The sequence below is a fragment of the Scyliorhinus torazame genome, chromosome 13 (assembly GCF_047496885.1).
Source record: "Scyliorhinus torazame isolate Kashiwa2021f chromosome 13, sScyTor2.1, whole genome shotgun sequence".
Lineage (NCBI taxonomy): Eukaryota > Metazoa > Chordata > Chondrichthyes > Carcharhiniformes > Scyliorhinidae > Scyliorhinus > Scyliorhinus torazame.
Window position 1 is genome coordinate 225,254,559 of NC_092719.1, and position 12,879 is coordinate 225,267,437.

The following is a 12,879-nucleotide window of genomic DNA, read 5'->3' on the forward strand; positions in this document are numbered from 1 at the left end:
GGAGTGGGTGGAGAAGACGAGGGGAGAGAGAGCGGGGAGGGCGGTGATGTGGGAAGGGAGAGAGAGTGGGGGTGGGGGAGGGTGAGGGGGTGACGGGGGAGGGGATGGGGTGTGGGTGGCGAAGGTGAGGGGAGAGCGAACGGGGAGGGGGGTAAAAGGGGGAGGGGGAGAGAGAGCGGGGGAAGGTTTGGAAGGGGAGCGAATGGATAAGGTGAGGGCAGAGCGAGCAGGGAGGGGGGTGACGGAGGGAGGAGGAGAGTGGAGAGGGGGTGGTGTGGGGGGGGGGGGTGGGGTGGGGAGGGGGGAGGGGGGTGGGGGTGGGTGAGGGCTGAGCGAGTAGGGAGGGGGCGATGGAGGGAGGAGGGGAGGGGGAGTGGCGTGGGGGAGGGGGGGAAGGTGAGGGCAGAGCGAGCAGGGAGGGGGTGATGGAGGGAGGAGGAGAGTGGAGAGGGGGTGAGTGGGTGGGGTGGGGAAGGGGGAGGGGGAGTGGGTGAGGGCAGAGCGAGCAGGGAGGGGGGTGACGGAGGGAGGAGGGGAGTGGAGAGGGGGTGGCGTGGTGGGGGGGGGGTGGGGTGGGGAGGGGGGAGGGGGGTGGGCGGTGGGTGAGGCAGAGCGAGCAGGGAGGGGGGTGACCAGTGGGGGGGGTGAACGTGATGCTTTGCTACCTCAGCTCAGGACTTAGATATGTAAGTGAGCTGCGGGATTCCCGACCGGGTGAGTCGCCGGGAGCCGGGAGCCGGGAGCCGGGAGCCGGGAGCCAGGAGCAGGGAGCAGGGAGCAGGATGTGAAAATAACAACAGAAATGGCGTTCGGCCCAGCCAATTCCATCTTGATGTTTACCTCCACACAAACAAGCCGATCCCACTTTCCTGCCCTGCCCCATTTCCCTCCAGCCCCTTTTCCCTCACCCCGCGCTGTTCAATCCCATCCTCACACAGTCTCTGCCTCAACGTCTGCGGCCTCACAGCTGCATTGTGAAAATGTTTCCCTGGCCTCCACTCTGAATCTCTGACGTTTAATCCTGTGCCTGTGGCCTCCTGTATAATAATAATAATCATTGTCACAAGTAGGCTCACATTAACACTGCGATGAAGTTACTGTGAAAAGCCCCTGGTCGCCACATTCCGGCACCTGTTCAGGTACACAGAGGGAGAATTCAGAATGTCCGATTCACCTAACAGCACGTCTTTCGAGACTTGTGGGAGGAAACCGGAGCACCCGGAGGAAACCCACGCAGACACGGGGAGAACGTGCAGACTCCGCACAGACAGTGACCCAAACGTGAATCGAACCTGGGACCCTGGCGCTGTGAAGCAATAGTGCTAACCACTGTGCTACCACGCTTGCTCCTGACCCTTGATCACTGAAATTGTCTGTATCTATCCACTGTATGTAACTGTTTCCGCTGCCTATCTGGTTCAATGATGTGGAGATGCCGGCGATGGACTGGGGTGAGCACAGTAAGAAGTCTTAACAACACCAGGTTAAAGTCCAACAGGTTTGTTTCGATGTCACTAGCTTTCGGAGCACTGCTCCTTCCTCAGGTGAACGAAGAGGTGGGTTCCAGAAACATATATATAGTCAAAGTCAGTGATGCAATACGATACTTTGAATGCGAGTCTTTGCAGGTAATTAAGTCTTTACAGGTCCAGATGGAGCAACTGGAGAGAGAGATAATCCCAGGTTAAAGAGGTGTGAATTGTCTCAAGCCAGGACAGTTGGTAGGATTTCGCAGGCCAGATGGTGGGGGATGAATGTAATGCGACATGAATCCCAGGTCCCGGTTGAGGCCGCACTCATGTGTGCGGAACTTGGCTATCGGTTTCTGTTCGGCGATTCTACGTTGTCGCGCGTCCTGAAGGCCGCCTTGGAGAACGCTTACCCGGAGATCAGAGGCTGAATGCCCTTGACTGCTGAAGTGTTCCCCGACTGGAAGGGAACATTCCTGCCTGGCGATTGTCGCGTGATAGAATCATAGAATCATAGAAGTTTACAGCATGGAAACAGGCCCTTCGGCCCAACCAGTCCATGCCGCCCAGTTTTTACCATTAAGCTAGTCCCAGTTGCCCGCACTTGGCCCATAACCCTCTATACCCATCTTACCCATGTAACTATCTAAATGCTTTTTGAAAGACACAATTGTACCCGCCTCTACTACTACCTCTGGCAGCCCATTCCAGACACTCACTACCCTCTGAGTGAAGAAATTGCCCCTCTGGGCCCTTCTGAATCTCTCCCCTCTCACCTTAAACCTATGCCCTCTAGTTTTAGACTCCCCTACCTTTGGGAAAAGATGTTGACTATCTACCTTATCTATGCCCCTCATTATTTTATAGACCTCTATAAGATCACCCCTAAGCCTCCTACGCTCCAGGGGAAAAAGTCCCAGTCTATCCAGCCTCTCCTTATAACTCAAACCATCAAGTCCCGGCAACATCCTAGTAAATCTTTTCTGCACTCTTTCTAGTTTAATAATATCCTTTCTATAATAGGGTGACCAGAACTGCACACAGTATTCCAAGTGTGGCCGTACCAATGTCTTGTACAACTTCAACAAGACGTCCCAACTCCTGTATTCAATGTTCTGACCAATGAAACCAAGCATGCCGAATGCCTTCTTCACCACCCTGTCCACCTGCGACTCCACCTTCAAGGAGCTATGAACCTGTACTCCTAGATCTCTTTGTTCTATAACTCTCCCCAACGCCATACCATTAACTGAGTAGGTCCTGGCCTGATTCGATCTGCCAAAATGCATCACCTCACATTTATCTAAATTAAACTCCATCTGCCATTCGTCGGCCCACTGGCCTAATTGATCAAGATCCCGTTGCAATCCTAGATAACCTTCTTCACTATCCACTGTGCCACCAATCTTGGTGTCATCTGCAAACTTACTAACCATGCCTCCTAAATTCTCATCCAAATCATTAATATAAATCACAAATAACAGTGGACCCAGCACCGATCCCTGAGGCACACCACTGGTCACAGGCCTCCAGTTTGAAAAACAACCCTCTACAACCACCCTCTGCCTTCTGTCGTCCAGCCAATTTTGAATCCAATTGGCAACCTCACCCTGGATCCCGTGAGCTTTAACCTTCTGCAACAACCTACCATGCGGTACCTTGTCAAAGGCTTTGCTAAAGTCCATGTAGACAACATCTACTGCACTGCCCTCATCTACCTTCTTGGTCACTCCCTCAAAAAACTCAATCAAATTTGTGAGACATGATTTTCCACGCACAAAGCCATGCTGACTGCCCCGAATCAGTCCTTGCCTCTCTAAATGCTTGTAGATCCTGTCTCTCAGAATACCTTCTAGCAACTTACCTACTACAGACGTTAGGCTCACCGGTCTGTAGTTCCCAGGCTTTTCCCTGCTGCCCTTCTTAAACAAGGGCACAACATTCGCCACTCTCCAATCTTCAGGCACCTCACCTGAGGCTGCCGATGATTCAAATATCTCGGTTAGGGGACCCGCAATTTCCTCCCTAGCCTCCCACAACATCCTGGGATACATTTCATCTGGTCCCGGGGATTTATCTACCTTGATGCGCTTTAAGACTTCCAGCACCTCCTCCTCTGTAATATGCACACTTCTCAAGACATCACTATTTATTTCCCTTAGTTTCCTAACATCCATGCCTTTCTCCACCGTGAATACCGATGAGAAATATTCATTCAGGATCTCACCCAACTCTTGTGGCTCTGCACATAGATGTCCTTGTTGATCCTTAAGAGGCCCGACTCTGTCCCGAGTTACTCTTTTCCCCTTTATGTATCTGTAGAATCTCTTTGGATTCTCCCTTGCATTATTTGCCAAAGCAATTTCATGTCCGTGATGTCCGTTCATCCGTTGTCGCAGTGTCTGCATGGTCTCGCCAATGTACCACGCTTCGGGATATCCCTCACTGCGTCATTGTGACCATTCCCAATTAGCTTTCCTGTATCCCTCTGAGCCAGGTTGGCAATCGGATCTGTATTAAGTGGTATTTTCCGTTATGGATCCCACTGGGGATTGAATCGAGGTGTCTCAAGCCTGTTGCTCATCTGACGCTCCAGGCCACGGTCAGTTCAGCTTCCCAGTTTAGACTGGTTCTGTTCAACAATCCTGGTGTGTAACAAGCCGTGTGTCCCGGACCGTCACCCACTCCTCGCTGAGACTGATAGATTTGTCTTTCCTGCAGGTGTGTCCAATGTCCGCTTACGTCTGGACCTGGAGGCAGAATTCCATTTCACCCACCTCATCATGACATTCAAGGTAGGCGTACCGGGGGGATAACTGTGCTTTGAAGTGGGTGCAGCGAGACGCTCCTTTATGTTAAAGCACCACTGCCCGTTCAAGAAGGAGACCCACCACTAAACTTCTCGAGAGGATAGTAGGGCCTAGGCAGAAAACGTGAACCTGTAGCATGAGGAGGGAGAAATAACGCAGGGTTCCTGCTGCCGTGTAACTCCCACCCCATCACCATGTTCTCCAGTGGAAAGGGCAAATTTCCTGTGCAGGAATGCAGGAATGTGCTATTCTTTTGGCAAAGTGGGGGTTTCATAAGAACATAACACGGTTTTATCATAGATTATCATAGAATTTACAGAGCAGAAGGAGGCCATTCGGCCCATCGAGCCTGCACCAGCTCTTGGAAAGAGCACCCTACCCAAGGTCAACACCTCCACCCTATCCCCATAACCCAGTAACCCCACCCAACACGAAGGGCAATTTTGGACACTAAGGGCAATTTATCATGGCCAATCCACCTAACCTGCACATCTTTGGACTGCTATTTTCAAACTGGTGGGGAAAAATTGTAAGGGTGGGGCCCATCTGTAACTTGGGTTTTTAAAAGATCGGAGCGCCCTTTTAAAAAAATTAAAGAATTAAACAAGAATCCCCCCCCCACACACACACACACAACCGCTCCACGCTGCAGATCTCCGCGCCTCACTACCATCATGGAGCCCCCTCCAAAGGAAATGTCCCCGGGCATCAGGAATTGCTTTTTAGAGCAGTACATTGTGGAACCAACCGCGAATGAGCTATTTTAGATTTGATTTGGATCGTGTGGTTAAGGATTCCCCAGGGGGAATGACCACAATATGGTAGAATACCAGATACAGTTGGAGAGTGATCGTCACAGGCCCATAACCAGTGTGTTCAGCTTAGACAAGGACAATTATAATGGTGTGAGGGAGGAGTTGTCAATGGTTAACTGGGTAAAGATACAGGGCAGTAGACGAGCATGTGGCAGATATTCAAACAGCTGGTCCGTAATGCTCAGCAGGAGTTTATCCCAATCACAAAGAGGGATTCCACGAGAAAGAGGCAAAATCCACGGCTTACAAAGGAGGTGAAGGATAATGTGAGATTGAAAAGCAGGACGTACGAAGTGGCGAAGGATAGTGAGAGACCAGAGGACTGGGAGGATTTTAGGATCAAGCAGCAAAAGACTAAAAAGCTCAGAGGAAGGGAGAAAGTGAATTTTGAGAGAAAGTTGCATGCAGTATAAAAACAAACAGTAAGAGTTTCTCTGGATATAAAAATAGGAAGCGAGCGGCAATGGTAAATGTGAGGCCTCTACTGAGCGAGGCTGGTGAATTAACAAAAGCAAACAAAGAAATGGCAGATATGTTAAACACAGTTTTTGCATCAGTCTCCACCATAGAAGACATTGCAAATATCCCTAAGATATCAGATGTGCTGATTTCAAATAACCTGGTCGAACTTTCAACAATCCCGATCAGAAGGGATAGAGTATTCCAGAAACCCATGGGGCTAAAGGCAGACAAGGCGCCAGGACGCAATGAACTGCACACTAGTGTTTTAATGGAAGTGGCTGCAGAGATAGTGGGCCCACAGTTTGAAATTTTGTGTAACTCACTAAATTCTGGAATGGTACTGGAGATTGGAAAACAGCCAATGTGACTCCCTTGTTCAAAAAGGGCGAATGACAGAAGGCAGGGAACTATAGGCCAGTTAATTTAATATCTATTACTGGCAAGGTGCTGGAGTCAATAAATCAAAGAGGAAATAGCCAATCATTTATAAAGCTAAATATAATCAAACCTAGTCAATGGTTTACTGAAAGGCAAATTTGCTCAAATTCTTTTGAGGTTGTATCAGGGAGAGTAGATGGAGAGGAACCTCTAGATGTAGTATATTTAGATTTCCAAACGAGATTTGACAAGGTGTCGCATAAGAGTGTGGTGCATAAAATAAAAACCTATGGAATTGGAGGAAGTCATAGAATCATAGAATTTACAGTGCAGAAGGAGGCCATTTGGCCCATCAAGTCTGCACCAGCTCTTGGAAAGAGCACCCTACTTAAGCCAACCTATCCCCGTAACCCAACCTAACCATTTGGACACTAAGGGGCAATTTATCATGGCCAATCCACCTAACCCGCACATCTTTGTGACTGTGGGAGGAAACCGGAGCCCCCGGAGGAAACCCACGCACACACGGGGAGAATGTGCAGACTCCGCACAGATAGTGACCCGAGGCTGGAATTGAACTTGGGATCCTGGAGCGGTGAGGCAGCAGTGCTAACCACTGTGCTACTGTGCCGCCCATGTGTTAGCATGGATTGATAACTGGCTGTCACATAAAAAACAGAGAGTTGGAATAAATGGGTCCTTTCAGAGTGGAAAGATGTAACTAGTGCAGTACCGCAGGGATCAGATCTTGGCTCGCAATTGTTCACTATTTACATTGATGACCTGGAGGAAGGAATAGAATGAAAGGTTTCCAAATTTGCCAATGATATGAAAATGGGTGACTGGGCGAAAACCTGGCAAATGGAGTTTAATGGGGGGAAGTGCGAGGTCACGCACTTCGGTAGGAAGAATCAAAAGGCAGATTATTATTTAAATAGAGAGAGACTGCAGGTGAGTGAGGTACAGAGGGATCTGGAAGTTCGAGTGCATGAATCATAAAAAGCTAGCAGGCAGGTTCAACAAGTAGTCAAGGTGGCAAACGGCATTTTGGCCCTTATTGCAAAGGGATTGGGGTTTAAAAATCGGGAGGTTTTGTTGCAATTGTACAGGGTGTTGGTGAGGTCTCACCGGGAATACTGCGTACAGTTTTGGTCCCCTTATCTAAAAGAGGATATAGTGACATTGGAGGCAGTTCCGAAGGAGATTCACCAGGATAATCCCTGGGATGAGAGGGTTGTCCTATCAAGAGGGACTATATAGCCTGGGTCTGTATTCCTTGGAGTTTAGAAGAGTGAGGGGTGACCTTATTCGGACATATAAGACCCTGAGGAGGCCTCACAGGGTAGAGGGTGAGATGTTTTCACTGGTGAGAGAGTCTCGAACAAGGGGACATAGCCACAGGATAAAGGGCCGGTCATTTAAAACTGAGATGCGTAGAAACTCCTTCCCGCAGAGGGTGGTGAATCTCTGGAACTCTCTGCCCCGGAGGGTGGTGGAGGCCGGATCATTAGAAGTATTTAACATGGAGGTGGATAAATATCCGATAGATGGAGGGGCTCTGGGGAAATGGCAGAGAAAAGGAGCTGAGTCCGGCACAGGTCAGCCATGATCGTACTGGATGGCGGGTCAGACTCGAAGGGCCTGGGGCCTACTCCTGCTTCCATTTTGTGTGTGTCGTGTGTACTGTCTGAGCGTGACACCCCCGCCACCCTCCCCACCCCCCTCCCCTCTGGGGCTGTGCACTTCTGGTGGTTCCACTCTCCAGGGAACCATGGCAACCTGTTGAGATTTGCGTCGGCATGGGGACCATTGAGCTTCCTAAATGACATTCAAATGTATTCAAATGGGGATCGCAATATTCAATGTAGGGATACCCATTATTCACTGGTGGGGAATGAGGACAATGAACTGGGAAAATCCCACCAATGTAAAAGCTGTGTTGGAACTCCTGCAAGATTCTCCGCGCCCCCCCTGCTGCCTTGTCCCCCCGTCCCCCCCAGAAACAGGGTTTGGAAATCCCAGAGCACTATGAATGCTCACTGAATCCCGTGTGGAGAATGGCACTTGGATGAGTTAACAGTGGCACCAATAACAAAGAAGGGGAGGAACTTGGATGGAAAGACTGTGTAATTGGTATTGTCTCTCCACAGACCTTCAGACCGTCTGCCATGTTGATTGAGCGCTCTGCCGATTTTGGTCGCACGTGGCAAGTCTATCGCTACTTCAGTTATGATTGTGCCACAGACTTCCCGTATGTCTCTCGAGGACCCCTGAGAAAGGTGGATGAGGTTATCTGTGAATCCCGCTACTCCGACATTGAGCCTTCGACTGAGGGAGAAGTGAGTGCGACAAAAACAATCGCTTGTTGAGAAATGGACCTACCTATCTGCATTCAGGACATGAACCCAGGGCAGTGTGGAGGGTGTGCTGCATTGTTATTATTTGAGGCAAAGTTTTCCACGGACGGGGGGGGGGGGATGGTACCCTCGGGCGGCACGGTAGCACAGTGGTTAGCACGGTTGCTTCACAGCGCCAGGGTCCCAGGTTCGATTCCCGGTTTGGATCACTGTCTGTGCGGAGTCTGCACGTTCTCCCCGTGTCTGCGTGGGTTTCCTCCGGGTGCTCCGGTTTCCTCCCACAAGTCCCGAAAGACGTGCTGTTAGGTGAATTGGACATTCTGAATTCTCCCTCTGTGTACCCGAACAGGCACCCGAGTGTGGCGACGAGGGGCTTTTCACAGTAACTTCATTGCAGTGTTAATGTCAGCCTACTTGTGACAATATTAAAGATTATTCTGGGGTAGGATTCTCCGACCCCCTGCCGAGTTGGAGAATCGCCGGGGGCTGGCGTGAATCCCGCCCCCGCCGGTTGCCGAATTCTCCGGCACCGGATATTCGGCGGGGGTGGGAATTGCGCCGCGCCGATTGGCGGGCCTCCCCCCCCGGCGATTCTCCGGCCCGCGATGGGCCGAAGTCCCGCTGCTGGAATGCCTGTCCCGCCGGCAAGAATCAAACCACCTCTCTTACCGGCGGCACAAGGCGGCGCGGGCGGGCTCCGGGGTCCTGGGGGGGCGCGGGGCGATCTGGCCCCGGGGGGTGGCCTGGCCGGCGATCGGGGCCCACCGATCCGCGGGCGGGCCTGTGCCGTGGGGGCACTCTTTTCCTTCCGCCTTCACCATGGTCTCCACTATGGCGGGGGTGGAAGAGACCCCCTCCACTGCGCATGCGCGGGGATGCCGTGAGCGGCCGCTGATGCTCCCGCGCATGCGCCGCCCGGAGATGTCATTTCTGCGCCAGCTGGCGGGGCACCAAAGGCCTTTCCCGCCAGCTGGCAGGGCGAAAATCAGTCCGGCGCGGACCTAGCCCCTCAAGGTGAGGACTCGGCCCCTCACGATGCGGAGAATTCCGCACCTTTGGGGCGGCGTGATGCCGGACTGATTCGCGCCGTTTTTGGCGCCGGTCGGCGGACATCGCACCGATTGCGGAGAATCCCGCCCCTGATCTCTCATTCTAACAACATAATTGGGGGAAGGACATGACAGGTATATGATTCATGAAGAGAGGGCTCGATTTGGAGGTGAGTACAGGGAGAGGACTCCATGCAGAGAGGGCCCAGGAGGAGGTCAGATCTCAGCAGGGGGGAAGAGAGAGACCGCGCCTGGGCAAATCAATTTTGACCCAACCCGTTTCATTTTTCTTGATCGCGACAGTTTACATTCTGATTAAAGCTGTTGTCGTGTTTTCCAGGTGATCTACAGAGTTCTGGACCCAGCGATTCCCATCGAAGACCCCTACAGTCCTCGGATCCAGAGTAAGTTCTGTGCTACAGCCCTTGTCAGCTTCGAGGTGAAGCACAGCTCACCCCAAAACAGCAGTAACTGAATCATTGCTTTGGTGGGTGCTGAGGGCGTGAAAGGAGAAAGTAGTTTCAGAACTTTGTTTTCTTTGTCGGAATGTTTGTCCATTCACACCAAACGTCATCCTCTATTTGGTAGCTGGGGTAGAGTAGCATTGACGTAGGTCGTGAGTAAAGATGAATCGAGGAATCTGTCCATGATTGAGATCCATTTGTCTGGCAGAGGAATACTGTCGCGGAATGCTCGACAGGCTGAATGGCCGAGTCCTCTTCACGGGGCCCTCGATGTAACAGGGGTGCACTCCCCAACTGGGAGTGACACAAGGTGAATAATTCCAAACCCGTTGACACAACCAGATTCCCGTCAATGGTTTGGAGTTCTTCCCTGTCCTTTGCCTGCTATTCCCAGCTGGGATACAGTTTCCACCGTTAGTACCTTACGCAAGGATCACCCTTTATCAACAACTTGCATTTATGTCCTCCCTGTAACAGAGTAAAACATCTCCAGCTACTTCACAGGATCATTATCAGACAGAATTGGACACAGTCACACAAGGAGATGTTGGGGCATGTTACTGAAAGCTTGCTCAATAAGGTAGATTTGAGGGAGTGACATGAAGGAGGAGAGAGAGAGATGTAGAGAAGTGGAGAGATTCCGGGAGGGAATTCCGGGCTTTTGACTCAGGCAGCTGAAGACACTGCTGCCTCTGTTGGACTGATGGCAGTCGGGGATGTGGAAGAAATCAGAAGTGGACGAATGGAGAGACCTCAGTCGATTGTTCAGCTGGAGGAGGTTACAGAGATAGGGAGGGGTGATGGCATGGAGGGATTTGAACATAGGGGTGAGAGTTTCAAAATCGTGGCTTTCCCGGATGGAAGGGCAATGTAGGCAACTCCCTCGGGACACTGGATGGGTACAGTCAAGGTGAGGCTAATTATTGAAGGATATCAAGTATGTGCAAGTTTGGGCAGCACGGTAGCCTTGTGGATAGCACAATTGCTTCACAGCTCCAGGGTCCCAGGTTCGATTCCAGATTGGGTCACTGTCTGTGCGGAGTCTGCACGTCCTCCCCGTGTCTGCGTGGGTTTCCTCCGGGTGCTCCGGTTTCCTCCCACAGTCCAAAGATGTGCAGGTTAGGTGGATTGGCCATGATAAATTGCCCTTAGTGTCCAAAATTGCCCTTAGTGTTGGGTGGGGTTACTGGGTTATGGGGATAGGGTGGCGGTGTTGACCTTGGGTAGGGTGCTCTTTCCAAGAGCCGGTGCAGACTCGATGGGCCGAATGGCCTCCTTCTGCACTGTAAATTCTATGATAATCTATGATGTGGAGGCATCACAGCTCAATGTGACCAAGTCCTTACTGGTCCCTCTAGATGTGTATTACCCATCATTTCACTGTCCTAATTTTCCCTCTCCCATTTCGGCTTTAGTTGGTTGATCCATGCCATGTTTGATGGTGGAGGAAGAGAATGGTGATCTCCACTCATTTCCCTATTGGCCACCAGATCCATCTGACCAGCTTGAGCCAAGTTAAATCATGCCCACCTGAAAATCAAGCCCCCCTCAGTCACCCAGTCTTACTTCGACACTCCTCAAATGTTCCCACAGTTTCTGTTCCGTCCACACCACACTCAGCACTCTCTGACTGACTGCGCACATTTTATTTGGAATCAGGGATTCTGCTGAAGAATCTTGATGGTTCTGAATTCTCTGCCCTGGGTTTTCACTCCAAAGTAACCAATCCTAGACTTTTCAGCCTTATCTTATGTATCTCAAAAACTTTAAGTCAACTATCCGTTTGGCTGCCCTCTCACATTGCCTCCTGCATTTCATAGCCTTCTGTGTTTAGCTTTATCGTGGATATTAACCAGCCATCCAGTATCCTGAGAGCGATACTAAATATGGGTAAAACCAACAGGGGGGGATAATCGTTATCATAAATCAACTTTTGACAGGTTTTTCCATTTAATAGTAATGACTGCGCTTGGGAAAACAAGTGTTCGTAAATTTTGGGATTTATTTGTCAGGCAATGTTAGTCCATGTTTTTGTTTTATTAATTCATGGGATGTAGGGGCGCTGAGCTGGGTCAGCATATATTGCCCATCGCTAAGAGCATTAAAGAGTCAATCCACATTGCTGTGGGTCTGGAGTCACATGTAGGCCAGACCGGGTAAGGACGGCAGATTTCCTTCCCTAAGGGACATTAGTGACCCAGATGGGGTTTCACGACAATCGGCAATGGTTTCATGGTCAACATTCGACTTTTAGTTCCAGAAATTTATTGAATTCAAATTTGCCCATCTGCGCTGTGTTCAAAATGGTCACGTGTTGTCCATCTCCCGTACACACAGCTTGAGACCATCCTGGGTTTGTCATTCTTGGCAAATTGCCAATGAATGTGTCCATGTACACTGACTGTACACTCACTCGCTTCACTCAAAAATAAGAGTGTAGGGCGACACGGTGGCGCAGTGGTTAGCACTGCTGCCTCACTCCGCTGAGGACCCGGGTTTGATCCCGGCCCCGGGTCACTGTCCGTGTGGAGTTTGCACATTCTCCCCGTGTCTGCGTGGGTCTCACCCCCACAACCCAAAGATGTGCTGGGTAGGTGGATTGGACACACTAAATTGCCCCTTAATTAGAAACAAAATAATTGGATACTCTAAATTTATTATAAAACAAGAGTGGAAGAGATGAATGATGGAGAAAATTTCTCTGACCACCAGTGTGGCTGACTGGTTCCTGTAGGGTCCACAACTGAAGCTATTGGCTGCGTGGTTCCAATCTTTAATAAATTAGAGACAGAGGGCTTGATTCTCCGCCGACTGACGTGAAATTGGGAAACGCGATTGAGCGAAGAATCGGTTTTGATGCCGAAATCGTGGCAGGCACCGGATTGACACCAAATCACAATTCTCCGGTGCCTTGACAGCGGCGTCAATGCGTTCCACACGCACATACAGCCTGGCATGTCAATAGCGGGCCTGACCCGGTATTCTCCGGGGCCTCCGCAATTCCCCGGGGCCTCCGCGATCCTCCGGGGCCTCCGCGATCCTCCGGGGCCTCCGCGATTCGCCGGGGCCTCCGCG

General features: G+C 50.9%; 1 protein-coding gene across 1 annotated transcript in view; it reads left to right on the plus strand.

Annotated features, from left to right (window-relative positions):
* Positions 1–12,879, plus strand: part of LOC140388644 (laminin subunit beta-2-like) — a 305,667-nt gene that overhangs the window by 64,085 nt on the left and 228,703 nt on the right. The window contains 3 exon segments of the mRNA XM_072473108.1: positions 4,191–4,264; positions 8,085–8,273; positions 9,681–9,744. Of these exon segments, the coding sequence (XP_072329209.1) occupies positions 4,191–4,264; positions 8,085–8,273; positions 9,681–9,744 (327 nt within the window).